This window comes from Pelobates fuscus, chromosome 5, assembly GCF_036172605.1.
Source record: "Pelobates fuscus isolate aPelFus1 chromosome 5, aPelFus1.pri, whole genome shotgun sequence".
NCBI lineage: Eukaryota > Metazoa > Chordata > Amphibia > Anura > Pelobatidae > Pelobates > Pelobates fuscus.
In genome coordinates this window covers 330,190,917-330,208,961 of record NC_086321.1, presented here as the reverse complement: position 1 = coordinate 330,208,961, position 18,045 = coordinate 330,190,917, and the positions used below count along the sequence as shown (strand labels likewise).

The 18,045-nt window shown below is 37.2% G+C and overlaps 1 protein-coding gene across 3 annotated transcripts; it reads left to right on the top strand.

Annotated features, from left to right (window-relative positions):
* The first annotated feature begins 1,233 nt into the window (after positions 1 to 1,233).
* On the top strand, positions 1,234 to 17,515 carry SLC32A1 (solute carrier family 32 member 1). Of its 3 annotated transcripts, none has more exons than XM_063455699.1 (3): positions 1,234 to 1,332; positions 6,968 to 7,639; positions 15,382 to 17,515. In XM_063455699.1, the coding sequence occupies exons 2-3, from the start codon at positions 7,271 to 7,273 to the stop codon at positions 16,567 to 16,569; spliced, it is 1,557 nt and encodes a 518-aa protein (XP_063311769.1). In that variant the 5' UTR covers positions 1,234 to 1,332; positions 6,968 to 7,270; the 3' UTR covers positions 16,570 to 17,515. The 3 variants fall into 3 exon arrangements, with proteins under 3 accessions (XP_063311769.1, XP_063311770.1, XP_063311767.1); XM_063455700.1 differs by having other exon boundaries at positions 1,234 to 1,378; XM_063455697.1 differs by lacking the exon at positions 1,234 to 1,332 and having other exon boundaries at positions 6,796 to 7,639.
* Positions 17,516 to 18,045: the final 530 nt, after the last annotated feature.

The following is an 18,045-nucleotide window of genomic DNA, read 5'->3' as shown; positions in this document are numbered from 1 at the left end:
GTATTGATAACACAGTATATGGTATTGATAAGGCAGTATAAGGTATTGATAAGGCAGTTTATAGTATTAATAACACAGTATATGGTATTGATAAGGCAGTATATGGTATTGATAACACAGTATATGGTATTAATAAGGCAGTATAGGGTATTGATAAGGCAGTATATGGTATTAACAACACAGTATATGGTATTAATAAGGCAGTATATGGTGTTGATAAGGCAGTATATGGTATTGATAAGGCAGTATATGGTATTAATAAGACAGTATATGGTGTTGATAAGGCAGTATATAGTATTGATAAGGCAGTATATAGTATTAATAAGGCAGTATATGGTATTGATAAGGCAGTATATAGTATTGATAAGGCAGTATATGGTATTAATAAGGCAGTATATGGTATTAATAAGACAGTATATGGTGTTGATAAGGCAGTATATAGTATTGATAAGGCAGTATATAGTATTAATAAGGCAGTATATGGTATTGATAAGGCAGTATATGGTATTAATAAGACAGTATATGGTGTTGATAAGGCAGTATATAGTATTGATAAGGCAGTATATAGTATTAATAAGGCAGTATATGGTATTGATAAGGCAGTATATAGTATTGATAAGGCAGTATATAGTATTGATAAGGCAGTATATGGTATTAATAAGGCAGTATATGGTATTAATAAGACAGTATATGGTGTTGATAAGGCAGTATATAGTATTGATAAGGCAGTATATAGTATTAATAAGGCAGTATATGGTATTGATAAGGCAGTATATGGTATTAATAAGACAGTATATGGTGTTGATAAGGCAGTATATAGTATTGATAAGGCAGTATATAGTATTAATAAGGCAGTATATGGTATTGATAAGGCAGTATATAGTATTGATAAGGCAGTATATGGTATTGATAAGGCAGTATATGGTATTAATAAGACAGTATATGGTGTTGATAAGGCAGTATATAGTATTAATAAGGCAGTATATGGTATTGATAAGGCAGTATATGGTATTGATAAGGCAGTATATGGTATTAATAAGGCAGTATATGGTATTGATAAGGCAGTATATAGTATTAATAAGGCAGTATATATGGCTGGTGATGATGGATAGGGTACCAGATCTAGCAGTGGGATGCTGGGATACTGCTATAAAGGGCTGTGTTTGGGGGAGGTGTTGCCCTGGCACCACGTTGCACCTGCCCTGCTCTGTGTATATAATGTTTCAGGACTGGGACAGAGACAGAGTGCATTATGGAGGCTTTCGGGCAGCAGCAGAGCTCTGAGCACACTGTCAGGATACTGAGTGCAGCCATGGACAGGAGAGCAGCTCGGTAAATCTCATTTATCCATTCCTCTCATTCACCAAGTCTGCTATCTGTAAGTCTTTCTATGGTTCTCATTTATTTCTCTCTGCAAATCACTTTATCCATCGATCTATCTAGATTCCTCTCTTTCTTTCTCTTTCCTTCTCTCTCTTTTTCTTTCTCTCTCGTTCTTTCTCTCTCTCTCTCTCTCTCCCTCCCTCTCTTTCTTTCTCTCTCGTTTTTTCTCTCTCCCTCTCTTTCTTTCTTTCTTTCTTTCTTTCTCTCTCTCTCTCTCCCTCTCTTTCTTTCTCTGTCTTTCTTTCTCTCACTCTCTCTTCCTTACTCTTGTGCCTGTGTTCCTGCACCTTCTCCCACCCTATCCCAGTTTTCCCCATTCCTTTTTCTCCCCCCCCCCCCCCCACCCCGTTTGCTTTCTCTATTAATATCTGTACGTTCCTTCCTTTTCTATCTTTATTTATTTCTGTCTCTCACATTCTGGCTTTCTCCCCTGTATTACTCACATTATTTATGTGATGTTTGGGCTTTCTTTATTTTCCTTCCCTTGTGGTTTTGTTGCCTGTCTGCCTGTCTTCTTTTACTTCCAGAATTATTGACATCTGTCTCTTTCTCACACCCTCCCTCAGTCTCTCTCTTTACTTGTTCCCTTGTCCTTTAATATCTCACTCTCTCTCACTCTCTCTCTCGCCCTCTCTCTCTCGCTCTCTCTCTCTCTCAGGCTGTCTGTGTCTGAGTATTCCTTCTCTTTCTGTCTCATTCTCTATTTCTCTCACTCCCTCTATTCCCTATTAACCATCCTCCTCACACAGACCCACCCAGCACTGAAAACCAGTAACCTCATCACATGGCCTAACATGAATAAATACATTAATTTCCCATTTTCCCTGATTAAACAAAAAGTATTGTTTAATCACGTACCTGCTAAGGATCTTCATAGGAGGAAGCAGTCATAATATCTCTATTTCTCAGAACGAGTTACCTCCTTGCAAACTGGACACATAGTATCAGAGAGCAGCAGATTGGGAGTAGAATTAACCCTTACTGACTGGGAGTATAATAACCCTTACTGATTGGGAGTAGAATTAACCCTTACTGATTGGGAGTAGAATTAACCCTTACTGACTGACAGTAGAATTAACCCTTACTGATTGGAAGTAGAATTAACCCATACTAACTGGGAGTAGAATTAACCCTTACTGATTGGGAGTAGAATTAACCCTTACTGACTGGGAGTATAATAACCCTTACTGATTGGGAGTAGAATTAACCCTTACTGACTGACAGTAGAATTAACCCTTACTGATTGGAAGTAGAATTAACCCATACTGACTGGGAGTAGAATTAACCCTTACTGATTGGGAGTAGAATTAACCCTTACTGACTGAGAGTAGAATAAACCCTTACTGATTGGGAGTAGAATTAACCCTTACTGACTGGGAGTAGAATTAACCCTTACTGATTGGGAGTTTAATTAACCCTTACTAATTGTGAGTAGAATTTACTCTTACTGACTGGGAGTAGAATTAACCCTTACTGACTTGCAGCTAAATTAACCGTTACTGACTGGGGGTATAATTAACCCTTACTGACTGGGAGTAAAATTAACCCTTACTGACTGGGGGTAGAATTAACCCTTACTGACTGGGATTAGAATTAACCCTTATTGATTGGGAGTAGAATTAACCCTTACTAATTGGGAGTAGAATTAACTCTTACTGACTGGGAGTAGAATTAACCATTACTGATTGGAAATATAATTACCCTTACTGATTGGTAGTTAGATTAATCATTACTTATTGGGGTAGAATTAAACTCTTACTGAATAGGGGTAGAATTATCCCTTACAGATTGGGAGTAGAATTAACCCATACTGTGCCAAATTCCTGTCCAAAATCCCTGTATGTGTGTAATATAATATATTGTGTGTGTTTAAACTGTTGCTTATTTTTTAAATATGTTATTTTATTTATTTTTGCTACTGTGTGTCTAACAGACCAAACGATCATAAAAAGACTGTAATGCACATGGTCACATGCATTACAGTCTTTCGATGATCGTTTGGTCTGTTTAAAAATAATCATGTGTAGTACTTTAAATTATTGCCTACTATTCCGCAGAAGCTTAACAATGCATCTCAACACATCCACACATATATACACAATGTACACACCAAACGCAAGCATGCACACACACACACACACACACACACACACACATACATGTTTACATTTACAGACATAAGCACACACGAATGCACATACATAAATGCACATCAATTACAAACAAACACATGTAAGGAAACACATGTAAGGAAACACATGTAAGGAAACACATGTACCCACCTTGGAGATTACAGAATATCAAAATCCTATACAACATGAGATTAATATTAAATAACAGCTCGCTGACACACAGGGGACAATAAGGACAACAAAGAGATCATGGTAAGAATAAAGTGCCCCTGGGGCATTGCCCTCATACACAGGGCAGGGGGCTCTCTGCTGGGGAGTGATCCTCTAATAGATTATTAAGGGAGGTCACACCTACAAAATGTCAAACAGAGACACATCCTGACTACCTCCAAATCATATACGTAGTATTATATCATTCATTCTACACCAGCATACACCAACAGATACTATGCATATATTTTATATTGGTATATATTCTATCTCTCTATCTATCTATCTATTCCTCCCTCTCTTTCTCTATCTATCTATCTATCTATCTATTCCTCCCTCTCTTTCTCTATCTATCTATCTATCTATCTATCTATCTATCTATATATTCCTCCCTCTCTTTCTCTATCTATCGATCTATCTATCTATCTATTCCTCCCTCTCTTTCTCTATCTATCTATCTTTCTATATATTCCTGCCTCTCTTTCTCTATCTATCTATCTATCTATCTATCTATCTATATCTGTCTGTCTGTCTGTCTCTCTCTCTTTCTTTCTATCTATTTCCTCCCTCTCTTTCTCTCTCTATCTATCTATCTATCTATCTAGTTTCTATTTGTCGAACTATTTATGTGTCTCTATGTCTATTTATCTGTATGTCTGTCTATCTCTCTCTCTCTCTCTCTCTCTATCTATTCCTCCCTCTCTTTCTCTATCTATCTATCTATCTATCTATCTAGTTTCTATTTGTCGACCTATTTATGTGTCTCTCTGTCTACTTATCTGTATGTCTGTCTATCTCTCTGTCTCTCTCTCTCTCTCTCTTTCTCTCTCTCTCCATCTATCTATATCCTCCCTCTCTTTCTCTATCTATCTATCTATCTATCTATCTATATATCTATCTATCTATCTAGTTTCTATTTGTCGACCTATGTATGTGTCTCTCTGTCTATTTATCCGTATGTATTTCTGTCTGTCTGTCTATCTCTCTGTCTATCTATCTATCTATCTACCTATCTATCAAAACATACATATCATATATTTCTATTTAAGCTTGTAAAAAAATAATAATTATTATTAATTATATATAAATGTGTGTAATATTTATAAATAATTATGAAATAATACATTTTCTTTACTAAGCGGTATATAACAGGTGATGTTTGTACAGACTATATGAATACATTCGTTTAATATAAATATGTACATTGTTCTTACATTTGGTAACATCGTAACTAGCAAATAATACGATATTTTCTGCCAAATGTTGACCTATTTGTGCAATGAGATGTAAGCTTGTGATTTGTAAAGAAGGGACTGAGCTTGTCATATCTCGTTATACACACCACAAACACTGCCTCCAAATACAGACCCCTTCTAGCCCCAAATACCCCCAGCTCCCCATACAATGGGGTAAAGAATTCACACATTGATAAGAAAGCACGGATTAACCAGTCTTCGGATTATCCAGAAAATGTATTTATTTTTTAAAAATAAAATAACCATTGAATTGAAAATAATGATAAAACATAACAAGAAATAATAAGTATGACCTATCAAAATTATATATTTTGTTTCTAAAATTCAAACATTTAAATGACTATTTAATTTGTCATTCAATCATTGTTTAAGAATATAATAACAAAATAATCGCAATATTTATCAATTATCTCCTTTTATGTAATACATACCTGTACACACACATATAAATTCCCACCGATTATATAAATTAAAAAATAAAAATAAAAAAATTTGAAAAATCTTTTTGTTTATATATATATATATACACGAAAACGAATTGCCTTCAATTTTTCTTTTTTAATTTTAAGCCAAATCCCAGTTTATTCGCTCATAAATTAATTTGATCCAACCGTAGAAAAACGTATTTCTTAATATATTCCCATCTAGTCGGATATAGAATATATAAAATATTAGTAGAGTAATTCTACCAGTCAAATGTGCTTAAATGGACATGAGAAATAAAATATAATAAAATATATTTAGAAAAAGATTATTGCACGTCGTTTTCTACAACAAGCATTTTATTGAACTGGAAGATACAACACTAAACGTGTGTGTGTGTCTGTGCTTTTGCGGTTTGTATGTGTGTGTGTGTGTATGTGAGTGTATGTTTTTGCGTGTATGTGTGTCTGTGCTTTTGCGGTTTGTATGTGTGTGTGTACGTGAGTGTATGTTTTTGCGTGTATGTGTGTCTGTGCTTTTGCGGTTTGTATGTGTGTGTGTACGTGAGTGCATGTTTTTGCGTGTATGTGTGTCTGTGCTTTTGCGGTTTGTATGTGTGTGTATGTGTGTACGTGTACGTGTTCTGTTGCCTAAATAAGACAACACCGATACTATTTAATGCAATGTACAGGTAAATAGGTGAATAACTGTGTTTGTCTTGTTGTCGATACTGAGAGAAATTCCCCATTAATTAAGCCTTTGGTTCAAATTACAAGTGATCTCCTGGCGAATTGAAATGAATGGTCTATCCCAGCAGAATGTCTTGCTACATTCACAGCCTACACATTCATGCTAAAATGAAACAACACATAGAGCTTTAAAAAAATAATATAAAATAGATACAGTCATGAAAATAGTTATAAGACCTTGTAAATGGTGTATATTGGTTTCATGGGAGGGGATTTGATGATAAGGGTAATGTATTGGATAACAAGAGGTTTTGGGGTACATTCTTTTGGTGTAATGTTAGTATATGCGATAGATTCCACTGATACATTTATACAAAATACCAGAAGATATACACTGTAATAGGTTGTGAACCATTGGGTTATTGAAGCGGATTTAGGTGATGATGTAGGGTTAAAAGTTTTGGTTTTTTTCTGGTGTGGAGAAATCCCAATAATTTATTTGGATATATGTCTGTAGAAGATAGAATTAGGGGGAGGGGGTAGAAGGAGTGAAATAACCCATGATGTTGCAGGCAATGAGGGTGTGGAGGAATGGTGACTGTGGGTGCCTTAATGGGTGCTTGGATTGGATGTTAAATGAATATGATGGAGGGTTGGGTTTGGGTACTGCGTGTGGTGACAGAAGGGGGTAGACTTTGAGACTTTAGACCCTCCTCCAGATATGCAGCAGTCAAGCAGACACCCCTTCTTCTCCCCCCCACCAGAATTCAGAGCCTCCCCAATCGTGTCTTGGTAGATGAATGTTCTAGCTGTAGAACGTTTGGTCGGTGCTCAATCCAAGGGTAATTTTTTTCTTCCACTCCCTTCTCCATAGGATTCTCTGCATTGGAGTGCAGTGCCATTGAGGGAATTAAACACAACTTATCCTTTTCCCTTACCTGGTTCCTTACACCACTGATCTCCATTTCTGCATGAGAAGAAGGTATTGGGTCTCGCTATGGAGGCACCTCAAAGGCTCTAATTACATATCAAGAAGGTGTCATGCTTAGGGGGAGTCGGGGGTGGAGAAGATCCAGTCTGAACAAGTGGAGGTAACAGTCTTCATCAAGGCAGAGGCTGCAGAACAAGGAGGACACCTTGTTATTTTTAGATATTGGGTGGTGAAAAAAGAGCCAGTATGGCTACCATGATCAGGAGCAAATTGACCAATGTGGCAACCTCGGTATCGAATAAGTCCCAGGCCAAGGTGAGTGGCATGTTTGCCAGGATGGGCTTCCAAGCAGCCACTAATGAAGAAGCAGTTGGCTTCGCTCATTGTGATGATCTGGACTATGAGCACCGACAAGGTCTACAGATGGACATCTTAAAGACCGAGGTGCCTGCTGGAGACACCCTAGCAGAAGGGGACATCCACTACCAAAGAGATGGCTCGGGGCCCCCATCCTCTGCTTCTAAGGAAGAAGGACTTTGTTCTGAGCTTTCTTCTGTTGGAAAACCTAAAATCACAGCTTGGGAAGCCGGCTGGAATGTCACCAATGCTATCCAGGTAGGACTTCTTACTCTAACCATTCATGGTCACCTTCACCTCCCCATCTTCTCCTCTCCATATTGATATACATGCTCTACTGGTCCTTGTAGATATGAACAGAGGATAATTAGATTTTAAGCTCAGTGAATCTTAGAGACTCCCCTCAGGAGACTGTGATCCGTTTTGAGGTCATCTTTTTTTCAAGGTCAAACAGATATCTGACTTCGTAGGCCGATTTTCATGTAGCACAAGGTGTCCAACATTCCACAAGAGCATTCTATCCATTTTCAATAAATACGTTTTATGGTTTTAAAGGAACCCCCAAGATTAGAGCTAATCAAAGCATACTGCAGGGGCCCAAGGAATTAAAAATATACTATTACTACATGAATAATACAAATAAATAAAATACTATTAATATATAGATAAAACGACTCACTCTGTCTGCCTCCTTTTTGTATGTCTGTGTGTATATCTATCTATCTATCTAGAATCTAGATTGATCTGTTTTATGTATATTATAGCAAAATCAGATCCTATCTAGATAAACATTTTATTTTATTTCTAAAATAAAAAATACACGTTACAAAAAAAAAGGAATTATAAAAATAAGTTAGAAATTCGTCAATGTCGAATAAATCTCAATCAATTATTATCACAAAACATACAAAAACGGTAAAAATACATATTGTACATATTTCTAAAGAAATATATTTCTGACTAGCAACTACGTATTATGGCTTTAGTGTACTCGATATAATCACATAAAACAATATTTTTATATAATTTATCGTTACATATGGAAGAAAGGAAATAAAAAAATGGGTGAAAAAAGAATATATTCCTCATTTTAATCTATGAGTGAGAGCAACGAAAGGATGTTGTGTTAAATATGTGAAATAATCGACTAATTTAATTATCACACCCCCTGTATATTAGTAAAACGAATCCCCTATAGACCCAGTCCCTGTGGATGGCAATGTACATTGTGTAGGGATTATACAGATAGCCCTTAACATACAGTCTGTATAGGAATGCAATAATCAGTCTGCATCCCACTGAAAATGTCTAGACCCAAACAAATAAAATCGAAAAAAAATATAATATTCTATATATATATACTTGTGTGTGTGTATAAATAAATATTTATATTCCATTCTCATTCTGGAAGATTCAGTGCTCTGTCTGTTTTGTCATCATTTTTTTTTTGTCTCTCACACCTCTAATTTTTTTTTTTTACTCTTGTCTCTCACTTGTCTTTTTTTTTTTCTACAATCTCTCTTATTCTCACCTTCTTACCCTAAAGCAAAAACAAAAATACGTACACACACACACACACACACACACACACACACACACACACACACACACACACACACGTCATACACACACACGTCATACACATTCACACTCATACAAATACACACAATGTCACACACAGGGATAAACACACAGACACACACACTAAATACAAAAACACACTTACACCCCCATCCACACAAACACACATTCACACAATTACAGACACACGGACAGACTTGTTTTCTATATATTTCCCCATAACGTTTCTCTGTTTTTTTTTTATTTTATTCTGACCCAACCATCCACCTACCCACATCCACATCCATCCATCCCATGCATTAACTCTGATCCTTCAAGATGGCGTTTCATTTCAGGACCCCTAACACCCCAACTTCTGAATTATGATAATCACTCAGTGCATCATCATTTCTCTGTTGACTGTCGCCCCCCAGTGGCAGAAACTAGCACTGCACACTGTGCATTATCTGTATGCTGGTCCTCATTTTAGCGAAGGGAAGCTTTCACTGCTGATGTAATATAGAGAGATGGTTATCTGATGTGGGATTAACCCCTTCAGTACCAATAACATGCTAGGACTGTCCACATAACCAGAGATTTGAATAACTTTGGTGGCTAGCGTTAAATGTTAATGCTATATAAGGTTTAAGATGGTTAGGGCTCAAAAAGCACTACAGTGCCCCAATGTAAAGTACTGATAAATAATAATAATAATAATAATAGTAATAATCACAATACATACTGATGCAGCCAAAATATACTCATGTACCCATAATGGCACATTCATTTCATTTTTTATTCAATTTAGTAAAATACATCAGTTATGATTTAAAAACAAACAAACAAAAAAATCCTCCATGGTAAAAAAAAAAAAAAAACCTTACTGGCAATCATAGCAATGACCATGAATGAGGACATGAATATTTTTCTAAAAATCAATCTGTAGCATGCTGAAAGAGATGGCAAAATTCAGGCTGTAATAATCAAGCTGTGAGTGTAGTTGATTTGGAGAATCTCCCAGATCAGCTATGTTTGCCTAGATTTTACCATAGAGAATTCAAACTGCTTTAGTTGGGAGTTAGTAATAATTTTTTAGGGCGTTCACCAGGGAGTGGCAAATTTAAAGGGACACTCCAGGCACCATAACAACCTAATCAGAATTAAGTTGTTATGGTGCAAGGACGGCCCGGGCGTTGGTTTCCATTTCGTGGTTAAATCGTTAATGAATGGTTTTCACCCAAAGACTTTAGTCTTGCACCTCACTTCCGTGTCAGTTCGAGGCTTCAGGAAGTCTTGGACTGGGCACCACTGATTGGTTGACAGCATCTCCTGAGGCTCTCTCAGCCAATGAGAAGCTCCCTACAAAATGAAGTGAAAGAGATATGCACCTTCCTGATTGGAGCCTTGAGCTGAAAAGGAAGTTCTTGTCAGGTGGTGACTCGAAGATTATGGGGTTTGTTCGTAATGGTTTAACCCCTAAAGGTCAGCTGGCACTGGGACTTCCTTCCACCATAATAAACTAATTTCAATAAAGTTGTTATGGTGCCTGAAGTGTTTAAGACCAAAATACATGGGATACCATTACTTACTCACTTAGAAGTAATCTGATGTGTCTCTACAGAAATAGTGTATGCTTAGAAATAATCTGCCAGGCATATCATTATATAAATGATAATAAATAACAAATCTACATGAAGAAGTGTGAAATTATGGAGTTTTTTTGTCTAGTATGAAGTGGTCAAATGTGTCTTTTCTCCTCTTGCCCCTTCTCCAAAAATTACGCCATTTAATAAACATTGAAAATCACCTATTTCTCGTGTTAGCCCTCTTTTCACGAGATCTATTTTTAAAAAAAATTTATATTAAAGCATTAGCAAATGACATCACAATCCAGATAAATCCAGGCACAGTCAGGGCAAAAAATGCAAATGAGAACGCACGGGAACATCGTTTCATTCTTCTCTTCTCTGTACTCTTTCTCCATGGTAACTGCCAGATGCAAACTGCATAGCCTATATCAATGATTGACAGGGAAGCTAAGATGGAGGCATCCAGTTGGAGTAGAAAGGGCCATGGATTTTAATTTTATTTTTCACAACCCTCAAATGCTTACATGTTATTTACAAGGATAAACAATCCACATATTAAAAAATAAATCTGGGAAATGAGAAGCCCCTTTAAATTTACAGGAAATTCTGTATGGTACAGGGATACAACTTAACCTTGAGTGTTTTAGCATTAAATTAAATACATATTTTCGTACCACTTAAAGCTGATCTGGTATATTTAATAGACTTGTGTACAGCGAGAAAATTTGGTTAGACTGAACCATTTTTCTTAAAAAAAAAAAAAAATGTTTGTGGATGCCCAAATTTTGTTTTCGTAGACATACACAGTAAAATTGTGCATAGAAAAAAATTTTGTTTTAGTCAATCCAGTTTTTCCAAAAATACTTTTTCATAAATACATTTCGTCCATATGGAGTTTTGGCTAAACAGAATTTCAGTATCGAAAACCCGATTTAGAAACAAATCAGAAAAAAAAATCATGAACCAAAAGTGGTGGGAATTCAACCCATCGCTCAACCCATCGCCCATTCGGCCCAAACTTGGACAAAAGGCAGTCCAGATCGAAACAAATGTCCATGTCTAGCACAATATAATGTATCAAAATGTGCTTTTATGTTATTTATTTAAATAATGTAAGGTTTAGTGTTGTGGAAATATAAGGGCTATTTTACCTTAACTATTTTTATTGGCATCTCTTACTGGGTGCAGTTTTTGAATATTAATTAGCTTCCCCTTCTCTGCAATTAGATTATTGACTGATTTCAATTTCAGCTCAGTCAATAGTCAAGTTACACATTGTGATTTGTGAAGATTTGCACAATAGAAATAATAAATATTATAATTGGGTATAAAATGACCTTCAGAAAGAGTGGTTATAAGATAAGTCAGAGATCTTTCCTTGTTATTGCCGAAATGGGGCCTCTCTGTTATCCTGGTTTTAGAGACACCAGATGTAAAGTCACTAAAACCAAGCAAGCAGTCGTTATTAAGGAAGGCTAACGCAGAACGATTCTAGTGGCTATCTGTTGACTTGCGTATGCCCCCTCTCATCCTGATTTCATGCCTTCAATGTTGGGAGACATGAAAATTCATTATATGGAGCATGATGCAAAAACCCTTGGTGACCTGTTTAGCTGTAGCTATACACTTGGAGTCTAAACACTTTTTTTTAGTGACTTGAGAAACATAGCCTAGTTAAAAAAAATCTTTAATTCTGCTTGAGTGTTTCTGCATTTTCTTGCATTGTTACACCTACAGCCACTTCATCAAGATCATATGCAATGTCAAATCTTGGGAATTGAAAGTGAATTCAGCATTTTAAGCAAAATAAGCTAAATTGAAAACAAAGCTAGATAGAAATTTTCCTATTCAGTTTTTTGATATACAATTTAAAATGTACTTTAAATTCACACTAATTCACACCCGCATTTTGATAGCAGAATCCTCTTTAAATATAGCACATTTGTCACAATAAAGAAATGAGTACAAGATAGCCATTTTTTTTTATTATATTACTATAACTTTGGTATCTCCTTTATCCTTGTGATGTGGGTATGCCAAGTGGATTGTATATCAACAACATTTTTTATTAATTGAAAAAAGACAAATTTTAATTGAAGAAGTTGAATACCCAAAGAAATGATTGAATGGGCTTTGTCATCAACTCACATCTTGAACCCCAACCTATTGATCCATCCCTCTAGACTCCCTAATTCCTGCAAACCTTTATTGGCTCTGGGATTGGAGCAGCTTACTTTTTTCTGTTCTGCTGGTCCAACTGAGGCTTCCTGCAAGCCACCATCTTTGACAATGGCATGCCCAAGGAGCATGCGTGAATTACACCATCCATGCATGTGGAGGACCTCCGGCATCTTCCTGAGGTCATGGTGCGAGAGTCATCACATGACTCACATGACTCATTGACACTGGCTGTAAACTCATTCTTCACCCAACCTCTATGACGTGACACTGGGGTGAGGTGAGTAGTGAGCTTCAAAGTCAATAGCAAAGTTAACATGTTGCTTGACTAAAGCTCCACCCTTTATCAACCTGCAGTTTATACATAAGGATATGTTTCCTTGTGTATAACTTCAAAAAGATGTATCATTAAAAAAAAAAAAAAAAAAACCTCAAATATGGGACCTGCTCAGGGGGGATTTTGTATATGCCAAAAGGAAATAAAAAAGTAGAGCCACTTTAATTGAAAATGTAATTCTTATCATGTGACCTAAAAGATAAAACCGACAAAACATAAATGCATTGCTTCATGAGTGACCAGCATCAGAGATCCGATACTTTAAAGACCTAGAAGTTCCTAAAGAGCTGGTATATATATCATTGCAAACTAAGAAAAGTCGTAAAAGTAGAAATAAATAGAAATTATTAAGGTTTATTCAGAATAGAACAAAATGCATCTACAGGATATATTCATAAACCCAGGAATTAAGGAGGTGAGGACCAGGTCCATCCTCGTCATATAGTCTCTACTTACATATCATGACACTCTGTCAATCACCTTTTGTTTGCCTTGGGAGGGAGACTTTGGACCCTGTAGTAGAATGAGCATGTATGTTTGCTACAGGACAACCATGAGTTTCTGGTAACTCCAGAGCAGTAAGAGAGATATGTATCTGGAAATACACTCAACCACCCCATAACAGCCACCAGACGACCAGGGAAAGTACACACTGCATAAGAAGATTGTAAAGAGTAGGAACCCCTGACTGTGTGCCACTGCCTATGGGCTGATCTGACGGGGATTTGAGAAGGGAATTGCCAGTTTGGGGGCAACTTCTCCAACTTGAGCTACTTGTACAAACCTGTTAATTGGCATAAAGTATGTAATTCCCCACAGATACATTCTATTTAGCCTCCTGGTGACTTCAGTCAATCACAATTTAACATTAAAATGACTATTCAGGCATTATATTTGTAATGCTAAAAAAAATAATAGTAAAAATGATATTCATCTCTAAAACCCAGAATTTTCCAGGTCTTGCTATAAACTATACCCAGACAAGGACGTTGCAATCAGAAGGTTCTCGTTCTTTTTACTGGAGTGTAAACTTATCTAATAAACCCCAATCTAGCAGAATTTATGGAATATGTAGTTAAAGGAACCCTATAGGATCAGGATCACAAATATGTTAAAAACACCATCTAGCCCCCCGCACTTCCCTAGCCCCTAAATATAGTAACATCTCACCTTTATTCCAGTCTGCTGCTGGCTCTGCCCCTAATCTGCCTGCTTGGCTGATTAGGGGCAGAAGGGATTCTCTGAGCCAATCACAATGCCTTACCATAGGAAAGCATTGGATTGGCTGAGACTGTTACAATGGCAGACTAGGGGCAGGGCCAGCTAAAGCCAAACACCGCCCTGGCCAATTAGCACCTCCTCATAGAGATGCATTTAATCAATGCATCTCTATGAGGAAAGTTCAGTGTCTCCATGCAGAGGGTAGAGACACGGAATGACAGTCACTCTGTGCAGCACTGCCCCAGGAAGCACCCCTAGCAGCCATTTGAGAAGTGGCCAGTGGAGATATCCATAGGCTGTAATGTAAGCACTACCTTTTCTCTGAAAAGACTGTGTTTACTGCAAAAAGCCTAAAGGGAATGATTCTACTCACCAGAACAAATACAATAAGGTGTTGTTGTTTTGGTGACTGTAGTGTCCCATTAAGTAGCTAGCAATTTCATTTATCACAGTGAATGAGTGGATATGATGATTGAGCTGATGAGGCACTTTGCTGATATCAGCTCTATTCTCAGGTGTGTTATTTTGAAGGAGTCTGATTGGGGAGGTAATTATTTGTGTAGGGTGCAGAGGAAGTACAATGTTCTCCTCTGATACCAAGCATTGAAAGGACAAATAGCTGCACCAGTTTTGCAGGTCACTGCAGTCATAACCAAATGTTTCCAGGGAGACAGGAGATGGTGACCCCCTTCCATTATGACCTATGCAATAAGTAAAAGTTGTTATGGTGTTCGGAGTGTTTCTTAGTCTTAATCTAATCATGTTCAATAACTAGTAAAGTATGAGAGGAAACTAATGGAAGCACATAGTGTGTTATAAATCTAGACTCCATGGAACCATACAAGTAAATAAAAAAAGGTCTAGAACTCATATCTGTTGAATTATTTATTTTTTCAAAAGTTAGACAACTTTTCTTAATAGACAGAAAATCTACAAAAGTATCACTGTTTGTTTGCATAAACCTTAGCAATTACTCAATGAGCAACCTATGTTGTTGTTGGACTTCAACTTTTAAAATTCTAAATGAGTCCAGTGAAATGTAGATTGACTATAGCCAGGCTTATGTTTCCCGATTATTTGTGGTGCCTCATTTTCATTCTGTTTGTGTTTTGCAGGGAATGTTTGTTTTGGGATTACCTTATGCCATTCTTCATGGTGGATACCTGGGACTGTTCCTCATAATTTTTGCTGCCGTTGTCTGTTGTTACACGGGGAAAATCCTCATCGCTTGCCTCTATGAAGAAAATGAAGATGGTGAAACAGTGAGGGTGAGAGACTCTTATGTGGACATTGCTAATGCTTGCTGTGCACCACGGTTTCCAAAACTTGGGGGTAGGATTGTCAATGTGGCTCAGATCATTGAACTGGTCATGACGTGCATCCTCTATGTAGTGGTCAGTGGAAACCTAATGTACAACAGCTTCCCAACCTTACCAGTTTCTCAGAAGTCTTGGTCCATCATCGCCACTGCTGTGCTCCTACCATGTGCTTTCCTCAAGAACCTTAAAGCTGTGTCTAAGTTCAGCTTGCTCTGCACCTTAGCTCATTTCGTTATTAACGTCCTGGTAATTGCCTATTGTCTGTCAAGAGCAAGAGACTGGGCTTGGGACAAAGTCAAATTCTACATAGATGTGAAGAAGTTCCCCATCTCTATAGGCATAATTGTCTTCAGTTACACCTCCCAGATCTTCTTGCCCTCGCTGGAAGGGAACATGCAAACTCCAAAGGAATTCCACTGCATGATGAACTGGACCCATATTGCCGCTTGTATCCTCAAGGGTCTCTTTGCCTTGGTGGCTTACCTAACTTGGGCAGATGAAACCAAAGAGGTTATTACAGACAATCTTCCCTCCACCATTAGGGCAGTGGTCAATCTTTTCTTGGTAGCCAAAGCCCTGCTGTCATATCCATTACCCTTCTTTGCTGCTGTGGAGGTCCTTGAGAAGTCTCTTTTCCAAGAGAGCACCCGATCATTCTTCCCAAACTGCTACGGAGGTGATGGGCGGCTGAAGTCCTGGGGACTAACTCTCAGATGCGCTTTGGTCGTATCCACCTTGCTCATGGCCATTTATGTGCCCCACTTCGCCCTGTTGATGGGCCTCACTGGTAGCCTCACAGGAGCTGGCCTTTGCTTCCTCCTTCCAAGTCTCTTCCATCTTAAACTCCTGTGGAGGAAACTTCAATGGCATCATGTCTTCTTTGATGTATCCATATTTGTCATCGGATCCATCTGCAGCGTTTCTGGTTTTGTGCATTCTTTAGAGGGGCTAATAGAAGCCTATAAATACAATATAGAAGATTAATTCTAAAATGTTGAGGTGGCAGCCTTCATCAGCATTGCTCATAATTATGCATCAGTTTCTACTGACAGTCTCATTTTAGCTATTCATACTGATCCATTATTGGCCTACTGGGCTGGCAATACATTGCAACTTATCAAGGGTGTCCAATGTATTCATTCCCTTTTGACAGCTAACCCATGCACATAACATGTTAAAATTAGGAGGAAAAAAATTATACCAGCTATATCAAAATATAACTGTATATGGATTGAAGGGAAATATTTTATTTTTGTTATATTTATTTAAAGTTGTCATAATTTGGACAAACTATGGCGGATACAAAAAATATATATAAATATATATTTACAGACAAATATACTTGAATGCAAAGGAATGGGGAGATTTTTAAAGATATCTGATGTAAGGCTGGTTCTGCATGTATTTCAAACTCATCAGCCATTAATTAAAACCATTTATTAGGCAAACCACAATGATATACCAGCTTACTGTTGGCTGGAGGCTATCTACAGTTATTTTTCTTTTATTTTTGGCTAAGCTGACCTCTTAACCCTTTCTGGGTGGATGAAAATTCAGAAGCAGTAATACAAGTGATGCATTTCAACGTGGTTGCCATGTAAAATTTACCCCTGATCAAATTATCCAAACACCACAAAAAACAAACAAAAAATAAATAAATATATAGTTGAGCTCCACTGTTGAATCCCAGCATTGTACCCCTTTTGGAATATTTTGTCCTAGGGGTACGCCCACAACAGAGCCAGCACACACAAGGGATTTGTACAGGGGTGGAATTTCATCATGTGCAGTTTTTTCCAAAGTGCAAGGTGTGTTACCTGTGGATGTGTGTGTGTGTGTGACGTAACTGTGCTCACAGACAAATGTATATCCTTAAATTTTATTGTGGTACCTTAATATATACAACAATAAAGAGAGATTCTCATGACAACCATGTGTTCTGAACACTCACACGCTCAAGGTGATCTAAAAGGTGGTTTTACTGTATATATACGGAAATTGTACTGTTGGCCCTCATCTCTGGGTTAATTATCAATCAATGGAACGTTCATGTAGCAAGTCTGTGGTACTAAATAAAAAAGTTCTTATTAGATCTTGAAGTCTTGATGACAGACTTTATTGAGAGATTCTTGTCCATTTTTAATAAATCCACTTTAAAGATCGCTGGGTCGAAGTTTGGACTTAAAGTGGCCCTTTCATGTTTTTTCTTTTGGTTTTCCTCTTCTTTAGCCAGCCACATTTTATGATTATAGTGGCCTTCTTCCGACTTGTCTTTATTTGTATTAATTTATAATTTTTTCTTCTACTGTTGGATCTCAATATCTGGAAGCAGCCATTTTGGTTTTCTGTGTCCATGATGTCTGCTGCCATTTTGTGGGAATTCATTTAACTGATTTGTGGGTAAATATGAAACAGAAACAGAAAGCAGCACTATCACCAAAATAAACCTGATGTAATCTG